Source organism: Ambystoma mexicanum, chromosome 11 (assembly GCF_040938575.1).
Source record: "Ambystoma mexicanum isolate Mex_15411 chromosome 11, UKY_AmexF1_1, whole genome shotgun sequence".
Lineage (NCBI taxonomy): Eukaryota > Metazoa > Chordata > Amphibia > Caudata > Ambystomatidae > Ambystoma > Ambystoma mexicanum.
In genome coordinates, this window is record NC_090934.1 from 86,500,957 (window position 1) to 86,528,013 (window position 27,057).

Sequence of the window (27,057 nt, forward strand, 5' to 3'; positions counted from 1 at the left end):
CAACAATTCTGGGTTGTGTCCATTTATATTGCAAGTTTGCTCTTCAAATTTTCTATCGAGTAGACTGCATAGTCATTTACAGCATAGTAATACATTCAAAAACCTCTGTACACAATTTTGAGAGTAATCACACCCCCAGACATTTTGTTTCAGTACGCAATATTGGTTGTTCCTTGAGTTTGGCAGGTAGGGACCCCTGCTCTTAAGTATACACGACTACACCAGGGGACAGGAAGGACAACAGCCGTAGGAAGGGTGAAGAAATGGGCCAGGGGGAACCCTGAGAGGTGCAGGGAATGTGAGGGGCAAATAGGGACACGGGTCTACACCAAACACCTACAGGGTGAAAAATCGCATGTTAAGAAGCAGCAAGCTGGAGCCAGTCTGACTGGAAGCAGTTTCCAGTCTGCAGGACGAGTGGCCCACAGAGGCTACTGGAGAGACATCAAGCCAGAGAACTGCGTAAGCATCTGGCGCCCACGACTAGCGAAAGTCTACACGCTGAGAAAAGGCTCAATGGACAGAAAACCGCCACTGATCCAACCCTGGGAGCAGTGACGGCATCCTCTTCAAGAAGGAACCTTTTGATTTGGACTTCTATTGTTTGGAAAGACCAAAAGGAACATTCACGAGAAATACGAAGGTGGGTTTGAAAAACAAGAAAGAAACCCATCTACCCACAACGTGATAGCAGACTAGACAATTAAAGAAGATTTGCAACACTTCGGTTTAAACTTATCACTTGTATTAGATTGTTTGAGTAGTTTTCTGGAATTTGACAAGAGCTACAATTGCAGTGGTGGACTCCCTTTGGAGGTAGAGGGGAGGATTCAGTTTTCTCGAGAGTGGCTCCTTTTGTCACCACACCTTAGGAGATCTGATCATCCCGACACTTGCTTATTGAGTAATAGCACTATCCTGTGTGAGAAACCCAGGGGTATTATTTCATTTGGATCCCAAGAAACCTCTAATCGGGTGGCCAGGTCATGGCCATTGCCTTTGGATGCAGGCCCTGGGGGTGAACCAATGCATGAGGATCACCCAGTATGGGATTCCAGGGTCATTCTCATGGGAATACCCTAGGTGAGACGCAGTATCCCCATCACACAACCCCTCTGTCTTTTTGGGATATTTTTCAACATATAACATCTGCCAACCACCCTCCCTCCCCCACACCCCGTTCCGCATACTACTGGGAAGAAGAAGCGGCAATCTGGAGTGGTGAAGATTACCAGTAAAAAAAAGACACAGATGACAGACTACAACACTCTGACAGCAGGTTGTCCCCTTAATGAAGTCAAGCAGGGTCAGGCAGACCCAAACCTAATCACACACCTGCTACCCATTAACATCACACTGGTGAGGAAAGTTCAGTTGCTCTTGGGAGCAGAAGAGGGAGGCTGCAAGCTGAGTCCGGCAGAGGATCCCTACCACAGACCCAAGCACACCAAGGAGCAGGAGGGAGCAGAGGACTCAGTGAAGAGTGCCCCGAGGAGGAGGAGGAAGGGCGAGGTCCTGAGCCAGTACCTGTGTGGGTCTACAGCCCAGCTAAGGAGCCTTACCTCCCTAGGGGTAAAGGAAGTCCAGGAGCAGTAGGGACAGGTGGGGAGATCCTGGCCTCCTACCAGAACTCCCCTTCTCCTCCCGGGACATACCCACCAGCGCTGCGCTAGCCGAATAAGTCTCATAGTGAATGAAGAGAGGAACCAAGTAAGCGTTGGGTGGCTGGAACGGGGAAGCAAAGTAGAATGTGAGAAAGGGAAACCCCAAGGCAATATAAAGCAACTACAAGTATCAAGAGGTATTTGGGCGAATGTGAAAAACCAGCACAGCTCGAGCCTGGCTCAGGGAAGCATACAAAAGGAATGGTGAGCGTAGAATAATGGTCAGAGTGGTCAAGCTGGGGTTCCTGTAAAAATCCTCGCCCATTCGAAAGCCTGGGACCCAATAAACAGTGGAAGGCCAAGCGACTCGAGCCCAACAGAGGCAAGCCAAGGCGTAAAAGCCCCTGAGAAAGGTTTGAGCCTGACAGAGGGGAACCTTATGTATTAATCGAACTGTGGTGGGAAGCCTGGCTGGGGGCTTAGGAAAGACCGACTGGGGGCAGAGACCCGGGCTTAGGTAAAGGGAAGAACCTAAGGGGTTTAAAAAGACTGTCTTGCGAACCGTGGCAAGTGTGAACCTGAAGAAGGGAACCCCGCTTTCAGATGAGATGAGCAAATCATGAACTGTGTTAGAAAATCATGAACTGGGTTAGAATGGCTATGTGAACTCGGCAGAGGGATGCCAAGGGAAAAGCTAAGAGAAGTAATTCCTGTATTGTGATAAAGCAACGTGAACTGTGATATTGGCAAAAGTGAGCCTGGCTGAGGGCTACCTGTGAATTATGGTGAACAGTGATACACTCGTAAACATTGTGATGACGAGCGTGAACCCGACTGAGGGATGTCCACAGTGAGCAGTTGTTATAGAAAGACATGGAGAGACTTCAATGTTGCGTTTGAAGGAAAGGCCGTAGTAACCCGACAGAGGGAAGTCACCATTGCAAGAAGGATCAGAGTCCAGTTGCGGGGGCCCTGAGGGTGAAGAGGAAACACCCGTCGTGAAGATTACTGAAAGGAACTTTTGTTTTTGTTGTTTATGGCACATCAGGTCCTCTGCAGCAAGAGACTGTGTGAAAAAGACTTGGCCACAGAAGGCCCTGATATTTTGGAAACAAACTAAGCTCATGCTGGAGAAGCCCAGGAGTGTGCAGTGCTCAAGAGTCCCACCTTACCCCGAGCTAAAAAAATGGGGAAGGGAGACTCCAGCTATACCATGCTGACTCATCATTTTGAGAACACGTCTTTCTTTTCTTGTGAACATTATCCCACACTTTTTTGTAGCATAGTGGTAAGTTTTGGCAATTGATTTTTTAGTGTTATTTTTTATTTTATTTTTTTTTTTAAGTATAAGCCCTTTTTTTATTAGACACCACTAGGATTAGTATAATTATTATTATTATTATTATTATTATTATATGGCCGTAGCTTGCTCCCATCATCGATTTAGGGTTAGAAAGGCGTTTTTCCCACCCCGATAACGTTCAATAAACATCCTTGAACTGTGATCACTTGTGTCTGTCTTACTATTGCCACCATGAGTTCCTGACACATTTTTCTTTAGTTTGTACACAAACCGCATAATATCTCGGACTCCATTCGGAGAAAATTGGGGTAAAAGGACAATCAGCAGATGCATAGCCAGGTTTAGCAGAGAACGCATTAAGCAAGAGAATCAATTTCACCTGTGCAAAAGTCAGGACACTCTTGCTACTTTTACCAGCAGTCAAAAGAATTCATTTGGAGACAATTTCGCCTGTGTGCGCGTCTCGTACTCAAATCCTCATAGCAGCAGCCAAGACTCCCAACTGGCATGGTTCATTGTAAACGGACATTTAACGGTTACATTGTGTGCACGCCTGGCGTGCTCTAGACGATCAGAAAGATAGCACATGTTTAAATGACTATCAGACATATTGATCAAATACACAGCTTTTCAAAATGCTCCTTTTTGTGAGAAGCAGCCTACAACCCACAAGGAGCCGTATGTCTGCATCTCCTTTCTGAAGTGATTTGTTTACAGAAGTATATATACTCCGCATACAAACAAACTCATTTAGTATATGCAAGTCATTCTCAAACCAAACAGAAATGCATTTACAAAGTGCAGACTGGATACAAAGAAGACCACGTCAAAGGCACTTGCTGGCATGATGGTAAACCGCCATCACAGGTGTGTCCTTAGGGAGGCACATTTTAGCAGGATTTGAGGAATTCCATCACAATTGTAGACTTAACGTGGATTTTTTAGTCTATACTGTACAACTACAAAACGTCCCACGAACAGAGTGTGCTGGCATACCCTCCGATGGAAGACATTGCACCCCGTCTATAACCATAAATAGCTCACAATTAAAATATAGATATGAAATGTATTAGTGGCGCTGTAAATTGGATTGAATGATAAAGAGGAAGTGGTGCAAGAGTGGGGGAGATCCAGCAGGGTGAGATGTAAGGGACAAGAGAGAGGATTTCAGGAGGCTCGATTACAGGTTTCGCAGGTTGAAAACTGGGCCACGATTTTCAAAGATAGCGGGTCAGCAGGGCGTGGAATTGGACAAAATGTAGTTAGACATTTATACGCAGGGCTAAAAGGCCAGGCTGCCCATAGAAAAGTAGCACTCGAGCATAGGAAAGGACCGGTGTGGCGTTTGAATACAGTAACAGGACGGGCAGATCAGGAGCTTTCAGACCTAAACTTGGGGAGCCCTTTCATGTGGAGGCCAGGTGCAGGAAAGCATGGGGTCTTGTCTTCGGGAGAGGGGACAGGATGAGGCATACCAGACAGTTTCTCGACAAGCTGGTTTGTGCCAGATTTATAAAAACAATTTTTCAAAAGGACTAATGACCCAACAGCCCCAAGGAAGCAATCCCCACGGATAAATCCCACCCTTACTATCTATGAAGACCCAATACTGGCGAGCTAAGCCAGTTACGACGAAACATGTGTGGAAAACATATCCGTTGAAGCCAAGCTCCCCCCTATTGTGCTACTAGCCCTCCATTGAAGGACTAGATTTTTATGATGGCAATATTCCAGCCTGAAAGTACACCAAGGCAAAATTAAGTGGTATCTTTTATGGTGAAACATTTTTGGGGAAAGTAGCCGACTGGTTTAATGCAAAAAGAAAAACGAAATCTAGAAATGTTAGAATGCCGGCAATAGCCAGATTTTCATTTCTATAGGGGTAAACTCCCTTATCAAAATGTGTCCATCTAGATGGCTCTCACCCTGGAATCAATTTAGAATTAAGCTTGGTGCACTGACCTGGGTTTAACATAGGCTAAACCCACTTAAATGCTTTGAGAACTGGCCCGACAGGTTGAGCACCAATTATTTATATAGTCATTTTCCAATATGACGACTATCACCTTCACTGTGAGTTGAAAGTAGAGCATGACGGCGACTCGGTGTACCCCCCCACCCCCGTCGGCCTGGTCCGGGTCGCATACCTGGAAGCTCCACTGCACTGCACACCTGTGCACGAGAGGGATGGGTGATGCTTCCGCCATTGCAGCAAAGTCGCCCCTGCATGCTAATCCTCCAGAAATGGGCATTTGGAGGTCGCAAATGTTAGGGAGGGGATCCAGCCAGCACATCCTGGATGCTGCTCCCACCACTACCCCCGAGCGTCAGCCAATTGTGAAATATCATGGCGAAAGGTTTGAAAATGTATTTTATTGAAACAATTGGGAAAAATTATCAAAAACCAGGAAACCAAGAAATAAGAACCCACATACAATGTAGATAAACTCTCCTCCAAACACAGAGCCGGCAGGCTAACCTGCTAACCTCTCAGAAATGACTAGATGCCTCCTTGCAAGGCTAGATTTTTCATAGCCTGTTCACTTGAAGAAACCCTACAAAAGCACTTAGGGCAAATGTTACCAATGTGAAGTGGTTATAGTAGTCAAACGAAACGCTGATGCTTCTTAACATGCCTAGTTTTTGACGGCTTTCAGAGGCTGTTCTCTGTACTAATTGGAGGAAGTGGATGTGAACGAAGCACTCAGTTAGCTCAATTCCTACATCTGAAGGATTTTTTCTTCCAACTCAGAAGGAAGAACATGCTATTAAATGCAGGTCCTGGGTCTCGTAATGTAGTCACTGGAAATGTGCTGCTGATTCCGGTTAGTGGGTGACCCACTGTGATTCTTGCAATCGAGTGACCCGCTCTGTTTCTTGCACTGACTTGTTTGCTACAGGATCTTCTCCCTGACTTTAAGTGTGTATGGTGGGGTTCACCAAAGGGTCTGCCCGCACAAACCGTGTGATTTGTGGCCTGTGGTGATAAAGGGGAGAATCCCCTTGATACTCACCACCATGCCACAAGTCGGAGACAGGGTTGTCACATGAGGCCAAATGGGAGACTGCCTTTTTTCAGAAACCCCCTTGTACGGAAAAAGTGATCGAAGTACGTGAACCCCATCAAAATACAGCTATTGAGGCCAGCATAGCAGAGCAAATTAGACATAACAGAAATCTGTTTAAGTACCAGAGGACGACGACGACGACTCCAGATTTTTTCAACATATGGGAAAAATGTGGCAAATGAAGGACCATACAACTTGCACCTCAAGGAATGTGATTTATTTAATAAAGTGCCTGTGTAAAAAAAAGAATGTAGGGAAACTACACTGATAATAAGATCCTGATTAATGGAGCACAAGTCAAACATTAGAATAAGAAATATACAAGCACCTTTGGTACAATATTTTAATCAGACCTTGCAAATTCTTAAAAATCCCACAAGACAGATTCCAAGATGGCAGCCACACGTTAAGGACGTGTGTGTGAGTGCGTCTCGTGTTCATCACAGCATCAAAGCTTCTGATCCAGTATAAAAACGGAGGGAACCCATGTCTGGGTAGCTGCTCTAAGCGAGTGACATAGTCCAATCCCCTTGGGAAACAGTCATTATATGTGGCAATAAAGGATCAGTGGTCGCGCTGTCAACGGGTGAGTGGGACCGTTAAGGGAACAGCTGCGTGCCTGCTGAGGTGTTGTTCCCGGTACATTGGAAGCCTGCTCCCATCGTTGTCGGATACCGAAGAGGTAGCGGAAGGGCTCCGGTGTCGGTGCAAACCCTGAGTGGAGCTGGGGTAATTCCAGTGAAGATGGCAGCAACACAGGAAGAGTGGGTTGCCCAGCATTTGAAGCTATTCCGCATCCGTCAGCTGGCCGGGCTGTCAGTGTTCCCCATAGCGGACTATGTGGGAGCGGGAGGAGGAGCACGCCTTGGGCATCAGCAGGGAAGATCCCACTGATGGAAATACGTGTGCAACCGCTTCAAGTGGGGAGGTGACTGCTGTTTGTTTATGGACGAAGTGAGCTCATGTGTCCCCCAACGTGTTGTTATAGAGATTGGTGGCCCGGTGCCAGTCTATACCTCACTGATGAGATGCATATGAGCGTAGGGAACATTTTCTAAGATTATAGGAGCACGGAGGAAGCTGTACACGGCGCTGGGTAGGCAGGTTGTTTGGAAAGTGTTCTGTGCCCAGCCAAGCAGGTTTGAGGGGGTAGGCGGCGCCTGGGCTGAACGGAATCTGCAGGAGTTCCGCGGTAGGCTGGCTGCTGAACTGGAAACGGGTAATTCTACTTTGTGAGGAGGCAACGCACTGCAGGTAGGTCCGTGTGGATTTGTGGATCTGTATCAGACTCAATTCTTCGAACACATACCAACAGACAGGAAAATGTGGATCCGGCAGTGTGCACACAATTGCATTCAAAATCAACCCAATGCATTGGAAAAGTTCCTAGATAGGCAAGTGGGTACGTCAGTGTCCATAGATGCATCAGATCAGGGTTTCCCTCAGACCAACCCCCCTCGGACCTGGAAATGGTGGCTTCCAAAGATGATTTTGCTACCAGCTTCCAAGAATTTCAAGAGACATTCTCCGTCTCCTTTCAAATTACAATTTACCACATTCGCCTCTGAAATAAGACACTCACTCGCAGACTTTGGTGGAAAAATGTCTTCAATTGGGAAGCAGGTGGACTCTAATGAGCGTGCAATCCAGGAATTGGTGGATGACAGCAATCAGTCAGATATAGCACTAGAGGAGCTGGCGAGAATCACACACAACTTGGAAATCCAACAAGAAGACCTTGAGAACTGGTCCAGATGCTCTAACATCCGCGTGAAGAATCTTCCTGAATCAGTGATGGATAATGAATTAAAAGAGGTCCTCACGCAGATTTTTAAAGATCTTTTAGCGGCAAAAGATGATATGCACATCCCACTTGATAAGGTTCACAAGACAGGTCCAGAGAGGTCAGAACTGGGAGCGCGTCCTCGAGATGTATTGGCAGCTTGCACACTCTACCCGCAAAAGGAGCAGATACTGAGGGAGGCACGTACTGCAACGCCGATAACATATAATGCCTCAGAAATTCATCTGTATCCAGATCTTTCATTTATGACTATCCAAAAGCGCTGGAATATGCAGGTAGTGGTTACAAATTTTCAAATATGCGGAATCAAGTATAGATGGACCTTTCCTTTCGGTCCGTTTTTTAATTGACAGGAAAACAGAATAACTTCCAGTTAAGAAGGTATTGCATTGCTCCGAATTGAGGATGTGGGAACTGCTGGCATAATGGAAGGAGCCGTTGCCTCGATGGATCCTTGTCTCATGCAACCGAAATATGGGGAACGGTCCTTGACTGATCTAAAGAGAAGGAACTACAATGGGGCACAAAAGGAGGACTGGAGAGCTCAACTTAAAGACCCCACTCCTAAATCTGCAAAGTAAATGGGCATACAGCTCCCACATTGGGTAGTTGTCAACGAAATACAGAAGGAACAGTTGAGTAAGCAGAGACGGAACATGACAAACTGGAATAAGTCTGTTCAGGTAGCGAATGGGGGTGGTAGGATACCCCCACACATGGCCCTGGATTAGGCGATTCACAGCTGGTGGTTTTCACCCGGGGAAACATTAAATGTTAAGAGTTAAGGGGAATCAGGGAATTGGATCCCGCTGTGCAGAAGCAGTAATTAGTTGTGAAATAGATTTATCTGTATATTTGGATGTCCCACGTAGTAGGTTTGAGATATATCTAATTCAAGTTTCTCTCAATTAATATTTGGGGGCTCCACACTCCGATTAATTGCAGGAAACTGGAGAACTTGGTGTAGTTCTACCAACCTGACTTGGTGGCACTTCAAGAAACCCATATTCGGAAGACAAACGAAAACTACGTTTGAGTCGGTTCCCTGCAATTTTTCAAGCTAATGCTGAGGGCAAGGTGGCTGGTGTGTTAATTACGATCAGGGCTGATACCAAAGTAAAAGTATTGCGTACAATGTCACATAGGGTGGGTAGATATGTATGCTTGATCCTAGAGTTAAATGCCATTAATTTGCTCAAGCTACAATTTGTGCTCTTAACTCAGGCCAGAAAGGATTTTTGAAATTTGTTCTGGGGCAACTCAAATCCTTTATGGAGGGGGAGGTATTACTTTTGGGGGATTTTAACACCGAAGCACTGCTACTTGATGCGTCCAAGCGCCTCCATCTGAGGTATTACAAAAGAGATTTTCTCAGTTATTTTTAGTGGATGTTTGGCTCACTCTTAGGCAGAAGGAAAAGGGCTATACCTTGTATTCACATGTGCATCGTTCTTTCTCATGCATAGATTATGCCTGGGCCTCTATTTCACTGATTGGCAGTATTAGCCAAATAGAGACCCATACAATTGTGCTGTCGGGTCATTCACCAATAACGATAGATTTAAAGGTACACAAGAGTACTCAAACTCTGGGCATGGAAATTCCCATCGGAATTACTGCAAGATTCGGTAAGTAGAGAAACATATACAAACAAATACACAAATTCTTTCAGTATAACATAGTTGGGGATACAAACATGAGTGTAATCTGGGATGCCTTTAAGGCCACGATGAGGTGGGTCTTGATAGTGGAGGAGGCTACCAGACGCAAACAGAAAGTCGCACTGGAAGCTGAATTAGAGAAGGATCTCAAATGGGTACTTAAGAAGATGGAAACAAACACTAGTCAGACAGTACAAAAATAGTGCAGACCCGCTGCCGGGAGGCTTAATCTTTGTCAGATTTAATAGGCAGAGAAATCTTTGCTCTCCCTTAAGAAAAAATAGTATATTAAAATGAATAAAACTGATCGACCGTTAGCAGCCCAGCATTGCCAGAGAGCAGCTTCCCGAAATATACAGCGGATTCGGCTTCCTTCGGGTGAGGTCGTTTCTGAGACCTCTCACACTAGTCCATGCGTTCTAAATAAAATGATAATCGGAACTCCCAGATTCCCAATCTCAGCGGGAATATATGGAGAGGAGACGGTTGCCATTCCCTGCCTCGCGCAGACAAATGAGTGGCTAGAAGGCGATATCACTCGGGAAGAGGTACTGCAGGTAATTCGTGATCTTCCCTAAACATGTCGCCGGTCCTGATGGATACCAAGCAGTCTTTTATAAAACATATCAAAACATACTTGCGCCTACATTAACCCAACTATATAATTAATTTGCCCATTCTAGAGGTCTCTGCCCCACTATGGAGGAGTCAAAAATCGTTATGTTTCTTAAACCGGGTAAGGACCCGACTAATTGTGGGTCTTACCGTCCGATTGCTTTAATCTATGTAGATGCAAAGATTTATACCAAAATCTTAGCCAACAGGATGGAGGATCTACTCCCATTGTTAATTTGTCCAGACCAGACGGGTTTTATGAAGTCCCGACAGACGCATTATATTATTCCTAGAACATGCCATATATTAGGAAAAATAGAAAAGAAAAAAAAATCAGATACCGGCGGTTCTGGTCTCCATCGATGCAAAAAAGGGTTTCGATCTGGTGGAGATCTGGTGGAGGGGTCGTTCCTTTTTCTTACTCTGGCAAAAATGTGGTTTGTCCCAAAATAATTGATATCAGGGACAGTTATAGGCAGCCCTTAGCGAGATTATTAATTAATGTCCAGTTATCCTCCCCTATTTGCTTACAACACAGGACAAAACAAGCGTGTCCTCTGTCACTGTTGTTGTATGCAATACATTTGGAACCGTAACTCGCCAAAGTTAGGCAAACAGAGGAGAGCAAGGGAGCTTATTTTGCAAGTTTTTCACATAAAATCAAGGCATAGGCTGACAACATGCTTCTGGTGGCCTCAGATCCTTTAGACACTTTACAAGCGGCAACCCGAGAATTTGTGAACTTCGGAAAGGTGGTAGGGTTAAAACATTTAAATTAAAAAAAAAAAAAATCAGAGGTTTTGAACACGATTTGGATGGGCGCAGGAAGCGATTAAATTGTTTGGGGAATACATAACTCCCACAATAAAAGGGCTTTACAATGCTAATCATCCCCCCATGTTGAAGGCAATTCAATCTCAACTATTGTGGTGGGGCACCTTTACGATATTTTGGTTGGGTAGGATCAACTCGAAAAAATGGTTACGCTTCCAAAAATCCTATATAGGCTTTCAAACACTACCTTATTTGGGTTCCCATCTTGTTTTTTCGTAAATTGCACAAAGCGGTTTCCGCTTTTATATGGAGGTGCAAAACTTCAAGGTTAGCATTAGGTACGTTCATGGCCCCTACTGAAAGGGGGGTTTGGGCCTACTGAACTCTGGAAATATCATCAGGCGGCCCAAATTAGGATCCTCAAAGACTGGTGCGATGTAGAATCGGGGAAAAGATGGGTACAGATGGAAAGAGCATTGGGGGGTCCCAGGCTGGGGGACAGTTTGTGGCTACCTAAGCAAGACCGTCCAGTGAAAATGCACACTAGTGCGATAAACTTGGTGGAGGAGGTCTGGGATACAGTTATTAAAAAATATCAAATTACGTCATTTCCTTCTCCTCCGACGCCCTTATTGTTTTTAATCCCCAATTCACCCCGGGGCTTGAACCAAATGCTTTTGGGGAGTGGAAGAGAGTGGGGTGTGTGAGAGTGAGAGACAGGTTTTCAGTGGAGTGATCCCAATCGTTTATGCAATGTAAGCAGGAAATCGCCTTGCGGGAGACACGTTGTTTCCAATATTTTCAAATGAGACATTAGATTCTTGCCCCACCTGTAAGGAATGCTGCAATTAGGGATTTGACAACTTTTGAATAATGTGACGTCTAGTCCTGGAAATAAAGCCCTTATATCAAATCTATACAAATTGAGGGCATAAGTCACTCTCGAAACATCAATAAGCTATAAACAAGGCTGCCAACTAACTTTGGGGGAAGGCAGTTCCTGATGAGGTTTGGGAGGATGCATGGCATAAAATGCCTAAACTTAACAGGTCCCTTCAAATAAGAGTTTTGGTACAAATGAATGGTGCAGTGGCACTATACGCCAAATAGAGTACGAATAATGTACCGAACTAGCTCTGATTTATGCTGAAGAGAATGCGGAATGGTGAGGATTGGAAGCATATTTGGTGGAGCGTGCCAGGATTGATGCATTGGGGGGAGGTTAATAAATATATGGTTCAAATGTTCAATCTGCAGGAACCCAGGTCTTTGAGATCTTGTCGTTTGGTTTTTATAGAAGGGCAGTTGAGCCAGAGTCCAAAACAAACTTTGAAGGCTTTTGTGATACTTCAGTTAGCAGCTATGTTAGTGATTGCACAGAAAAGGAAATCGAAGGATGCTCCCCACATTGCTGAATGGTTCGCCAAGGTCTAGAATGTTTTGGGTTTGGAATGGGTGATGTATTCCATACAGGGGGAACATTCACATTTTTCCAAAGACTGGAATATGGTTTTGAATTTTTTGCAGGAGGATTACAATATTATGTATTGGATGCACTTTATAGAGTTTTAATTGCTTGTAATTGTAGCACGATCTATTATACTGTATTACGTCTTAATTTATGCACGGTGGGGTAAAACATGGGTTTGGTGGTTCTTGTGGGGGGGAGAGACGGGGAGAGAGTGTGCGTTTATGCAAAATGGCAATAAAAAACAAAAAATCCCACAAGACCTGCAGGGCGAGTTCCTTAGTTTACATACTCGACCTAAGACAAATGCATTTGCCCCAAGGTGACTGTTGACAACATATTTACCAGTGATTTTTTTTAAATGGTGCATGTCGCCATAAGCACACTACATATTTGCTGCAATGCTGTCAAGCATGCACAATGAAACCTGTATTTGCTCTTTACTGTAAACAAAGTGTGTTTGCTGTAAATGAAAAGTAAGTTTCTAACATCACCATATTTGCCAGTAAGGTAGAGTATCATGTAAAGGTACTCACCCTTCATAATAATAATAATAATAAAAATAATAATAAATAATTTGGCATTTATATAGCGCTACGAACCCACAGGTATCTGGGCGCTGCTTATTATTACCCACAGTGTGTGGTGCTCATTTATCGACCTCGGAAGGATGAAAGGCTGAGTTTGGCCCCGCCGGGATGCGAACCTGCGTTAGCAGTCTCTGCATGGATGTCAAAGCGAGCGTTCTACTCGCTGTGCCACTTGACCAGCTACCATAATACCGACTCACTGATGCTAGTAGGCTAGTAGATTTTGCAAGCCCTGATTTTAATGATGCTTCTCATAATATAACTGATGTTGTCTACTGGGCAATTGAAAAATTGAATGAAAATGCAAAGATTCAAAATTGTCTGACTGCCCTACTACGGATAAAAAAAAATGTGCATGAATACTTTTATTTTAATAAACACGCTGTATAATCCAGTGAAACAGTCATGATATGCTAAAATTATAAAAGGTGTAATTGATAAAAACATGAAAGAAAAAGATCCAGTGTCGGCATAGCAACATAGCTAGCTTGCATGTTACTTACTATACGTGCGTTTGAAGAATATTGTGGGGCTCACTTGTAGGACCTGAAGTAGAAATGCGATAAATTGAAAGTGAGTGAATGGTTCAGTCTTTTTAACACTCACACGTAAAGAATCCTACAATTAGAAATCCATGTAAAACATGACAGGTGCACAGGAAACCGAGGATAGGCTGGCCTACAGTTATCAGAATGGAGAAAAAAGAGACTCCATAGATATTTACACGAGTTTGCATATAGATGTGATGAAATGTAACGTTTCTTTACTAATGTTAAAAAAACAGTGTTTTATGTATTTTTGTATGGATATGCTTTTTAGTCCACAAAAATGGTTGCGACACATTAATATTGTAAAGGTGTCAATACAAGAGAATGATAGGAGAGGGGGGTGAAGGGGACAGTATCGGCGTAACCACAGAAGTAATGTTTAAATTTGTTCTTTAAAGATAATCGTTTGAAGAAAATAGTTTGACCCACTGGAGGAGCATAACTAGAAACATGACAAATATGAAGCGACTTAACTGTCTAGTCTTCTCTACATTCATACATCAAGAATCACATGATGAATAAACAAGAAATACTTGCACCTTTGTCTCTTTGGAACAATTGAGTGGAATGGACGCTACAGCATTCTACGAGTATGAGCGACTGCATGCAATTGAAATGCAAAGGGTCCTACAACATTTTCCAATTTGATCAAAGTTCATTGAAAGAAAAAGAATGCTATAAGGAGAGGGCAAGGAAATAAAGTGGTTAGTATTTAGACTAAATAAGTAAACTATCAATAAAGAAAAAAAGGCGGTCTTACACTTGGTTACTTTTTCGGATGAACACATCTGAAGTGACTGTTTTAGTTTTGTATGTCATCTAGAGCAATATGATTGAGAATTTTGCCATACAAAATCATATTCTGCGCCCAAGTAAAAGGTTGTCATGGTTGGAGAGCAATAACATTTTCTGAAATACAAGTCAGGAATTGGTATTATACTGGTCTCAGTGTTTTACTTTTACTATAGAAATGAGTTGCTTGCCTAATGAGGAGGGGGCCAAAAAATAGAAGGGGCCAAACTTTGAAACTGTTTGGAGGACATGATAGAAAGGCATGGGAAGGATATGGCAGAAAAACATACCTAATAAAGGACTGCAGGAGATATTACAAAAGGCATAAACAAAATAACATGGTTTTTAAACAATGATTTATTAATATATACATGAATTGAGACGATATAACTTCATTAAATGAAAAGTACTGGTATGTTTGAAATAATAATTGATGTGGATTGATGATGTTCTGTTCTGTGCTTTTTTCGATATGGGAAAGTGAGGGATAGCATTTTACAAATTGTAATAACGAATAATAAATATTCTACAGCACAAAGATCAGTTGCCTATACAATTATTGTGCATGAATTGCTCTTTAAGTAAGATGTTAATAACTTTCATTTTGAATGCATTTAGAATTTTTTCGAATATTGTTCAGTTTGTTACCAAAATATCTCTCGGGTCACAGGGAATCCTTCAGAGTGTGGTAAGAGGTGAGCAGTAGTTAGGGGAGCGAACAGGAGTTGGAGAGAAGAGGAGTGTGATAAAAATAACCGATGTGGAGAGGAGAAATACCGGTACTGAGTGAAAATGAAAAAGACGGATTTAGAAAGACCTCTCTGAGAACGCTCTGAGCGGGCGTTCTAAACCGTAACTGTCATGCCCCTGCTGCACACATGCGCGCACAGGGGCTGCCAGGCTGATCGAGACGGGCAAGAGAAGACGGGTTAAGGTAAGTGGGGAGGAGGCTGGGAGAAGGGGTCTGTCTGCATGTGTTTTTTGGAGTATTTATGTGAGGTGGGTTTGTGGCAGAGGTTGAAAGTGGGGGTTAGGGGTGAAACCCACGATTTCGAAGGGGATGGGGGAATTGATGTATTTGGAATATTAAAGACTGCACAAAATCGGCTGGAAACAAATATTGGTATTTTGTTTGTGTGGCCTTTAATATTCGAAATCACATGGAACCAAAATACCAGTACTCAGAAAAAGAAGAAAGTGTAAAGAACAGGCAACAATTTAGAGAAAAGGACAGCGCAACGAAAGAGAAGGAGGGGGAAATTGATCAGCTGTGAAACAGGAAAAAGAGGAGTATGCAAGGAGAGGAGACTTTCAGTAGTGGAGAGGAGTTAGGTACTAAGGAGATGGTATGGAGAGGGGCAATCGCATGCCTGAAAAGGGAAGTCCATAGATGGGGAATAAAGTGTGGAAGAGGTGCCGGTAAAGCAAGAGGGTCAAGAGAAGGTGATAGGGGCCTGTGCTTGTGGTATGAGCTTGTGGTGGGATGTCGACGAAGAGACAAATTGGGGTAGTGCACTGTGGATCCAGGACCAAAAAAAGGGGGAGGTGGTGAGTGCAGTAACCTCATAAAGGGCTGGCCTCCTTTTTCCTTCCGCCTTAGGTCTTGCTTTAAGGCCAGCTCGAATGTAAATGCTTAATACAGAACCAGCCAACAGATTCCACTTCAGGCTTCAGCCATGGAATTAGGCTCCCACACTGCACTCCTGCTACACAAGACCAGCCTCATGCTAACTGCGAAAAACAGGCTGAGATTTAGCTGCAAGATTGAAACGTAGGGAACGTGGAGTACAAGAAATAGTGGGAAGAATTGTGAGAGAACTTTATTTACATTTCTTTTTATTTCTTTGTTGTGGCCAAATAATACCAAGAACTTCCTTCGGTTTAGCTGATTCTGACAAAGTCATGGGTACGACCCTGCATAGAAAGCGGGTGGAGTTGAGGGGGGACCCCTGGCCTGAGCTGCCCCGAACAGTCTTATGCTCATTTGTGCCCTTTTCTCTGGCCCAATGCCCATCAGCCTCATTCCTAGCCAGGTTTCCCTTTCTATTCTTTCTGAGAATACGATGCCGAGCATGCACCAGACTCCTCAGAAATCTGGCCTGGATCCTGGGATGCAGTACAAAGTAAAGGAAAATTGGGACTGCGAGTACCATAATGTACATGGGACCAACAGACAAAACCCAGTCTTAAGCAGGAGAAACTGACTCAATACCCACATGGGAATGGACCGGCTTCCCCCCACAGAGGCGGAATATGTGACCAACCACTGAACCCACAAACACCCAGCTGGCTAAAGCAGAGCTTGTGGAGCAACAGTAGACAAACTACAAAACGGCCAAAGGATTGCATAGGTATAGGCGAGACCCAGGAAAACTCCAGAAACCCCGTTGGAAAAGTAGCTCACCAAGCACAGGAGAGAACCGGAGATCTAACGACCCCTCTGACCACATGGCTGGTGGAAAATGGAGACTGAAAAGGGGGCAATGTTACAGGGGTATTTGAGAGACCTTTAGCGGAAGTTCAGGCCATCACAGTTATAGATCAGGCAGATTGGCCAAGGGAAGCAGCCGACTCTGGGAACCAATGGGAACAAAGGGCAAGTCCTAGTCAGGCTGGTAGATTCTGAGAGTGAAAGGTGTATGGTTAAGTCAGAAGAGGTAGACCAATAGACTAGCGAGGTGGGTGTAGCAGGTGGAGGAGTCTTTGGAGTGCTTTGAGATTGGACTTAAGGCATTGAGATGGAGAGGGAGGAAGAAGGTGGCACCAATTTGGTTATATGCAATTGAGAGTGAGTGAGAGTCAGATTGAAGAGAGTTTTGGAGGAAGTGTGTGAATTCGGAAGCTGAGAAGTAGGTATGAGGGAGGAGGAAGTGAGTCAGAAGTGTAGGAGAGTAAAGGCAGGTGCAGTGTTGGGAGCAGGGAGATTTGGAGGAGGGAGAGACCAGAAGGGAGTTGGCAGGTGGAAACAGAGTGAGAGGGAGGAGAGCGAGGAGGGCTGGGCAAGTTGGGGGGAGGGATGCACAGGAATGATATGATATGGTATTTATAACGTGCCTATACACAAGTGTTTAGTGTTCGTGAATGGGGGAAGCCATAGAGAAAGGGTCAAAAAAAGAGAGAGAAAAAGAGAGAGTGGGGCAGAGGGGAAAAGGGCACCAGTACAACCATACTACCCCACTAGGTTCTGCAGAAGTCCCAGATGGAGTAAGATAAGACTACAGCATTTGGGAATGCCTGGGGCAAGGGAGTGATTTAGACAGTTTGTGTAGCCTGGCTGTTGTAAACCAATCCTGTAACAAGACATGGTGGAATAGGGAGCCTGGGCTAGGGAAGTGGGGACCCCCTTTAAGAATGAGTTAAAGTGTATAGGGACCACCCCTAGACTGGGAATCCCAATTGTTTTGTGTACCTATTTTAAGAATAAAAGTTGAAACCTATTAGCGCGGTTTTAGGACTCATTGAGCATCTTATCGCATGTTAATCTGCTGTGAGAGGACAGAACTCAGAATTAAAGAGAACATAACCTTTGCTTTGAACAGGTTGATCGTCCCCGAGAGAGACAGACTCCTGAGTTTACCCAGAGAACTGACCAAATCCTGGTAAATGACTATCCTAACTCCACTGTTATTTTATGCATGGTGTTGTACTAACACACTCAAATTCTCATTTCCATCTCATAGTACACATACCAACACACATCAAAAAATCATAACTATATCTCTCCCACCATTGCTTTTAAACAGTCCCAGCCAATGCACCCTTACACTATGGACACACAAGGCTCCCCTTTGGATAAAGAAACCAGCTAGAAACAACTGCATGTAGTACCTAGTGTGACGATTCACTTCTCCCCACAGGGGAGCCCTTCGCTGTGAGGCTAGGGAGGTGAGGGTCCTACCCAATAGACCCCTGTGGGGTAGTAAAAAGTGGGAGGACCTCACAGGGAGAGACTCCCCCTATGGGGACAAGGACTCCCGTTCCATCATGGACTCCCTAGTGCTCCTTCCCTAAAAACGTTGAAACCCTTAAGATCTGTTGAAGTTCAGGCTGAGTGTACTATTGCTATACTCCCCTATAAGATTAGACTGCATCAATATGAACACTCGGTCTAAACAGGATTTGTACTATAAAAGTACTGAGAAGTACATTCACAGAGTCAGGCAGAACACTCATGTGAAAGATACTGAAACAAGATGGCCCAAAAAAGGAAAGAGGAGTAGTCAACTAAGCCCAACGATGGACTATGACACTCTGCTGGGGAGGTCCCAGCACAACAAGATAAAAATAAAAGAAGGACTTAGTAAAGGGAGAAACCGGTACGAAGTCTGATCAGCCCAGGAAATCTGAACCGGGAGAGAAGACAGGACGTTGCGGGAGCAACCTAGATGCTGTGAGGACACCAGCCACAGACCAGAAGAGTCGTCCTATGGCCGAGCGAGACCAAGCCGACGAAGTTGGAATCCGGGAGATGGTGGCGGGACCTCGAGGATGTGGAGTGTGCGGTCCCACAACTACGCAGATACCGCCTGCATGCAGAAACCCAGCAGGACTGCGTAGAGAGAAAGAGAGAAAGAGAGAAAGAGAGAAAGAGAGAAAGAGAGAAAGAGAGAAAGAGAGAAAGAGAGAAAGAGAGAAAGAGAGAAAGAGAGAAAGAGAGAAAGAGAGAGAGAGAGAGAGAGAGAGAGAAAGAGAGAAAGAGAGAGAGAGAGAAAGAGAGAGAGAGAGAAAGAGAGAAAGAGAGAAAGAGAGAGAGAGAGAGAGAGAGAGAGAGAGAGAGAGAGAGAGAGAGAGAGAGAGAGAGAGAGAGAGAGAGAAAGACGAGCGAAGCCGAACAAGCGTTCACTAGGAGCGCAGATGGCTGACACCCCAGGAAGAACCTGTGAGGTGGTCCCACCAAAAAAAGCTAACAGGAGCAACTGGCATCCCAGTATGGGAGTTGGGGCGTGTGAAGCAAGCCTCTGGACGGATCACCCTTGTCTCAGTAAACAAATTGGGAATACCAATTGTGAAGAAAGCCTCGGGAGTGAACTCCCTTGTCTGAATAAGCACACAGAGAATAAGAATTGTGAAGAAAGCCTCGGGAGTAACTTCCCTCATCCCAGTAATTGCACTAAGGATAAGAACAGTTGAACAAATCTCCTTATTTTCAATAACTGTTCTAACAGTAACCAAAGTGAACAGAGCTTTGAGAGCATCATCCCTCGTCTCAGTAAGTGGGGCACGAGTGTTAAATTCAGAGATAAAGAGTGCGATACATTCAAGAGAGCCCTCAGAGAAGCATGGGGGTGGGGGGCTAGAAGGGCTCATAAGGACTATTGTGAAAACACAGATGGAAGAGCACTGAGTAATGAAACCAGATCAGAAGCTAAAGCTAAAGGTTGTAAAGGACTGTCAAGAGAAGGTTGAACTTGTGGAGCGAGGAAAAGAGTCATTCTCCGGGCATTTTCTCTTCAAGAAGAACTGCAATAAACACTCCCCTAGGGCTGATACCTACAGAACCAGGATAAGGGAGTCATTCTCCTGGTACTATTTAGGTGTCTTTCTGTTTGGTGTTAGGGCTAGAGCAGACTATGGACAGAGGACAAATATTCATTTGGACTTCCATACCGATGATAATCGCCCTAGTTATTCATTGGTTAGGTAGTGACTACCCGCTAGAACTAGGAAAAAGTAAATGCTTCCTTCTTTCTTAAAATAAAAATCATACTGAACTGCCTCATCTGTCTCAGACACATCACTCCAGCATGCCACACCAGGTACTTCCACACTGCATGAATCAACACTACAGCATAGGTATTTTGCATTTTGCCCATCCTCACTAGCCAAACCCAGCTCTGCTTTACATTTAATCCTGTTTCTTTAAGACACCACACAAACAGACGAGGGACAGGTCTAAAATCCAATAACATAACTGTATTTCTAGGCAAATCTCACTTATGAACTTTCTCTATTGCCGAACTTAACTTTGACCATATTAGGAGTTATAGTAGACACCTGTGCGAAGACCCTCTCTAAATAATTTAGCAGAGGTCACTAGAGCTGAAGGGGCAGGCAAGGTTATGCACACATTAATGGAATAATTGTACCCTGGTGGAACCGAACATGAATTGTCTTAGCCCGATTTACTGAATTGAAGCTCATAGCAGCCGGCCCCTGTGGTCAGGACATGGGTCCAGGACAGCACTCACCTGCAGCAGGGAAGAGGACAGCCAGGAAGGTGAAGAGGTAGAGGCTGCTCATCCAGCAGGAATGGCGCCCCGGAAGATTTCTGGGTGGGGCTCCATAGCTAATGCTTGCTGCGTCTTCAGGACTCTTCTCCATGGCATTCACAGGCAAGTTCAGTATTCTATGGGCAACGAAGAAACAGCAAACAGTATAAAATCGCCAGCCATTAAGCTACCGTTTTACATACCGCAGTTACTTTGTCATTCACAGTCATTTACAGTCTGGTTCCTTATGCAATAATAATGTGACGCCTACAATTGCAACTCTGTAACCACATTGTAAAGCTAAAAGGTTGAGACCAACATGCAAAGTATTTGACCCACTAGGTCTGCGGACATACATTTCTCTAGTATGTATGGGAGAAAGAGCCCTACTCTTACAGCTAGCTTCAATACGCACATGTGATGTGTTCCATAGAAAGGGCTAGATTTCAAAATTCACAAAGCCGATCATTTCATAGGGGTATATATTAGTAGAGATCTCCGACAGTTCACCATAAAAGACACACATTAAAGCATATCTTGAAAAGAGCCATTTCAGGATTTTGGTCCTGTGTGTACACTTGTAGGTGTATATCCTAAACTGGCTCCTTCCTTCACTTCAGACCCGCCTCACACTACTCTCCAGATTAGTGTCTAACACACAGCATTATAAGACAGGAACTAGAGAAAAAACAAGGTTCTATGCTTAGCCTGCGGAACGGCACTCCGAGCATACTGCTCTCAGATAAAGCTCCCTGAAATTGGTGTAGACCACAAACACTTTTCACGCATCTCTCTCTCCGAGGAATCCATTTCAGTAAATTAGCAGAAAGCAAACATTTCACCCTTACATAATTAAGCCGGAAGTCAACGGATCTGTTTAACTAACACGTTTCACCAGCATAAAATCTTAAGGGGTGGTCACTGAATTGCACTGCAAAAGGTATTATATAAACATTTTTTACGGTAGGACTCAAGGCTCATGTTACAAACTCTGTAGAGCTCACAATACTTTTGTGTATGGGTGCGCAAAGGACATTATACAATATGTGCACTGCTTAGTCCCATGACAAACAGAGTTGATCTTGATGGTAAAGACAATCATCTTCTGGATGAAGTTGGGTTATGGCAGGGGAAACCAATCCTGAACAAGGTCCACAGTAGTGACAGAGCAAGTCAGTGTCTGCAGGAAACAGAACAGAGGGGAGGAGGGTGAGGGCAGGAGGTGTACGACCAACCCAAAATGAGTAAAGGTAAAAGTAGAGAACAAAAGCAAAGAAGGGCTTCAGGACTGGACAATAACAGACCAAATTAAATTAAAAGATATCACAAATTTGACTGGAGTAAATCTGAACTGCGAAGTTACAGAAGTGAAAAGACTACTTAGGTCTGCAGCCATATCAGCGTTGAAATTTTTATCCGCACAGTTGTGAGGATAATTCCACAGGCATTAGCCAGTTTCTATAAAGGGTCCTCTTGGACATCAGAGTTGAGCCCACATGATCGGTTAGTAGCAGGGATCATGTGCAGCTGCATTTCTAAGCTACGGCCATCTTCTCAAACAAGGCTTCCCCAGCAGGAGTGCCACATGTCGGATGCGGGCGGCAATGGAGTAGGTGGCATTCAGTACCAGAAAACACACCCTTATGGCCTAGTGCCCATGTAATCCAGCTTCTGGACACGCCTACGTACAGAACTTCATTGTGCGGATAAATCCTAAAAATATTAGAAGACGTAGGACCCAGCCCTACAGGTAAGTTGTGCACCAGAGCCACTTTTACTGCCCAATTGTGCCCAATAACAAAAAGGCAAGAGAACATAAGTGCCAACACACGACCAGTCCTCCCCCTCTTACACCCAGATAGCTCAATGAATATATAGTGATAAGGGATGCTACTAGAATGCTACAGGAAGCAGCTCTAAAATTATTACTGCCTGTCCTGAAAAGGAGCTTTATGATAAAAAGAAGTTTAAATATATGCTTTAAATATATATATACGAGATATGCTTTATAAAAGGTTATAAATGACATGACATATACTGGCTTAGAATGCTCCCAATTGAAATGTGAAATACTGTTATACTCCCTAAAATACCATTTTAGAAAATGGGGAGTAAAATAGTCCTACTTCAAAATCATTTCTGGAACACTGCCTAGACCGCTTAGTTGCATGCACTGCGTTTGACCATTTCTGGATTGGCAACGAAACAAATTGCAAAGCATTGACTTGTTTTTAACCATTCTGAATCAGCAACAACATAAGTAGGGCTCTTATGAACGATCAACATCTGGTCTTGAGGAATACCCAAAAGGTCAAATCCTTCCACATGTTCTCGTTAGGGCCATCACTGATCTGAATCTACAACTGTGTTCCAAAATACCAGGCTTCAACAGATTATACTCAATTATAGGGTTATTGTAGAAACTAAAGCCAAATATGTCAAACCGCTAATCAGCAGCTTCCCACTAACTCAACACATTTTCACTGCCCTCATAAAATCTATCAAACCCTCCAATTGTAAGGGTGATGCATGCCCGGCCCACATCATCAAGGACTGTGCACCAGCCCTGGCCCCCTTCATCACTGCCTTCATCAATTCATCCTTCCAATCGTCACATGTACCAACATCCCTAGAAGAAGCTTGGGTCCGACCACTCCTCAAAAAACCGACTCTTGACCCGTTGATACCAGGGAATTACAGACCCATTACTACGGTCCCCTTCTTGCTGAAGATTTTGGACAAAGCAGCTTACCTCCAGGTTCAAAGATGTATTGAGGATAACCACCTTCTTGGACTATGCCAAACCGGCTTCCATCCTCATCATGAAAATGAAACGGCACTACTCGACCTAAAAAATCAAACACATGACTTAAGAGACGTAGGCAAACCAGCACTCCTACTGCTCCTAGACCTCTCTGCAGCGTTTGACCTGGTAGAACATAAAACACTATGCCACCATCTCTCCGCTTCAGCCAACTTCTCTCCCAAGGCACGTGAATGGATAACTTTGTTCCTTCAGGAGAGAGTAATGAAGGTCTTTTCTGACTCCGCTAATGCCACCCCCACTCCCATCAAATGTGGTGTCCCACAGGGTTCCTGCATAGCCCCTACTTTGTACAACCTCTTCACAAGACCTCTGTTCAAAATCCTAGATGACCTGGGCATCTCATATACGAATTATGCAGATGATACCCAGGTACCCATCCCCCTCTCTGGGGACTATCTAACCGATATGAACACCCTCAACTTCATCTACTCCACCATTCAATCCTGGATGGCCGACAATTATTGGCTCTGTCTAAACAGCGAACTTCTGTTAGTCAGGTCTCCATCCACACTGGGCAAACTTGACAAGTACCACCACTAGTTCTCCATTAACAATATCCCTATCACAGTTTCTCAAACGATCAAGACTCTAGGCGTGTACCTTGAACCTAGTCTTACCATGGACAGGCAGGTCAATGCCATCGCCTCCTCGGCAGCATATTATTCTAAATTGATCAATGCTGTCAGGCCATTCCTGTCCCAGCAAAACTGCATCACCATAGCCAGAGCCATCATCGGCTCCAGACTGGACTATTGCAATGCCCTCTTTATCGGAACCTCTCAAAAAAAAACCTGCCGAAACTCCAGATTGCACAAAATAACGCCTTAAGGACCGCAACAGGCATTTCACACAGGGAGCACATTTCTGGTATTAGGAGGCAGGTACACTAGCTTCCCATCAAGGAAAGGGTTGTCTTTAAAACACTTGCCCTAACACATAAATGTCTTCACGGTCTGGCACCAATGTACCTAGCCCAGAGGATCTCCAAACAAACAGCCTCTAGACCTTCCGCCAACCGTATCACAGTCCCTCACACGCGCATAGTGCGTGCGGGAGGTGCCAGCTTCCCAACAATGGCTGCAACCATGTGGAACAACCTCCCAGCACAAATCAGATCCATCGACTCACACGCAGCATTCCCCAAAGCCTTAAAAACTAGGCACTTTGTCTAATGAACTCACCCCTACAAGCCATTTATTACACATGCCACCCGTTCATCACCCGTGACCACTCTTCTGCTTTACATTAATATGTCAACAAAATGTGCCAACAATTGTAACCTAATTGTCTGTATCTAAGCACTATTCTTGGGCTGCTTATTGTAACCCTCAAGCAAGCCTGCTTAACTATCCTTTAAGCGCCTCGATGCCTGTGGGCTGTAGTGCGCTCTCCAAATCCAAAAATAAATAAACAAACCCTGGATTACATCAAATATTGTTACAATTTAACAGTGCTAAAAACAAAATTAGCATGTTAGGCTCGTTGAAATTTGACAAAATAACATGATGGAAAGTATTTCCACTGCCGATAGGCACGGTTGCCTTTTCAGAAATTACAGTCAAAAGCCTTGGCTTGTGGGTCAGTTAAAGCAACACGTTTCTGCTATGGACGAGAAAGTGATATGGCAAATCTTTGCACAAGAGAGCGTTAACCATCTAACCATGAAAGCGGAGAGCTACATTTGTAGGAGCCAAAACCAACTGATACTCGACTATAGCTGTCCCCCAATGTATAGTTAGTCACGACCCTTTGAAACAGAATTCATCAGGCAATGCAGCAATCAGACTGGCCCAAAAGTGATAGATCTCCCAATAGTACAGAAGTCCCAGTTGACTCCCAGTGAAGGACATCACAGTCTTTTTATATCGGGCATACAATCCTCATGTGATGGCACTAGGCAATCTTCACCAAAAGGTCAACCGGACGCATCCCAAAGGTAATCTCAGATCTCCAACCAAACAATTGCTGAAGACTCTGCAGACCAAGCTAGCTACTCAAAAGGGGGAACAAATGTTTTCAAGGCCTCCAATCTGGAACACCTCTCAATAAATTAACAAATTGACCCTACTATTTTTCAAGGGTTGCTGAAAGAAGATCAACTCGGGCAGCGCCAAATACCACTCTAAACCTTCACCCTGTAATTGATCAGAGGACAGGGCCCTGAGACAGTCAGCAGGCAATGGGCACCATACAAATGTGAACAACAACTCTAATGGGGTATGTGTGACTTAGTGTTGGGAATGGGTCTAGTTCTGGGAACCCTCTGGCGTAAAGGCAGGACAGAAAAGGCTGTACAGATGGACCTTAACAGTCGGTTTGCCCACTTGCAGCTGATGATAGGAGCAGTGCAGTCTTTAGAAAGATGGTCTTGTTGCATAAAGCCACGATATGTATAGGGCAGTGTTTCTAGATCTACACTAAACACAATAAAAATAGGTCAGTTAAATAAAACAACAAATCAAGCAAAAAATAAAGACGTATCCTGAGCCAGTGGCTGTTTCGAGGCTCGTTCACTTCGGGTGTGAGTGTAATTACATACACTGCTTCTACTAGGTGTGGTTAATCGGATCTGTTCAAACTGCTAATGTATTTATTTCTTTGACTGCTGAAGGGGGATGTCTAAGGTATATTATGCAATTGGTTGCACCCTTCCATTTACACATTGAGGGTTCCCATTTATAATTTCTCTTCAACATGTCTCAAATCTATTTACCCATCCTTCCAAAACGAATGTAAGATTTGTGGACGATGTTTGCTCGTCTATGTAGTGTCTGGTAAATTTGTCATTTCTAACTAGCTTTCTTTGTCTAAATCTTTATTGTTGACATCACTTACAAGGAATAAAACAAATTGCAAGAGTGAATGGATTTTATTTTTTTAAAACACTGCGTGTACCATCTCCACCATCAGGTAACGCTTGATATGTTACTTTGCATTTATAAAGCGCCTTATCTACCATTGGTATGATCTCAAGGCGCTGGTAGGTTGAACGCCCTCGGTTACCGTAGTGTGAGAGAGAGAGAGAGAGAGAGAGAGAGAGATGCAGCAGGTGTGGCACTCGTATGATCGCTGCTTCTTCGTGGAAGGTGTACTGGTTGGGAGATCAGGAGTATGTGTTCGTTCTGGCATGGTATTACCCAGACCGATTCTGGGAGTATGTGGCCGGTGTTGGTATGAGAACAGCTATACCGAATGTGTCATAGTATCGCTGTGTTCTAGTTGAGTGGTGGTGTATAGAAGAGGGTAAGCGTGGTGATGTGATATGGTGGTTTTCAGTAGGTGCTTGAGATAGAGTGCACATCTGAACCATTTATGCAATCTGTTTTATTCACTCAGTCTGTTCAATCGGTTTCGTCTGTGCACACATTTTACCTGGTTCTTTAATTGGTTTATTAGTCATTCCATTCATTCTATCATTCGATCGTTCATTTACATAAGCTGTTCGGCCATCTCCATCTGTTCTATCCACTCCATCCGTTCTGCCGTCTCGATTTCATCACTCCATCCACTCCATCCGTTCCCATCCACTCCATCCGTTCCCATCCACTCCATCTGTTCAATCCAATCCATCTGTCCATCCGTTTAATAAACTCCACTAGTTCCATCTACTCGAGCCTTCCCATGCATTCCATCGGTCCCATGCACTTCATCCATCACATGCACTCCGTAGGTTCTATGTACTCGTCATTTCCATGCACTTTATCCGTTTCATGCATATACTCAAGCCAACAAGAATAAAACTGTGGTGTGCATAAAGATGCAGGTTTCAGGATAAATAAAAAATGAACGTGAGC

The 27,057-nt window shown here is 44.2% G+C and overlaps 1 protein-coding gene across 1 annotated transcript in view; it reads right to left on the bottom strand.

The window, feature by feature from the left end:
• Nucleotides 1–27,057, bottom strand: part of KIAA0319L (KIAA0319 like) — a 940,271-nt gene that overhangs the window by 743,788 nt on the left and 169,426 nt on the right. Inside the window, exon 2 of the mRNA XM_069622595.1 lies at nt 20,416–20,573. Within this exon, the coding sequence (XP_069478696.1) occupies nt 20,416–20,548 (133 nt within the window). The 5' untranslated portion in view covers nt 20,549–20,573. The remainder of the gene's footprint in view (nt 1–20,415; nt 20,574–27,057) is intronic.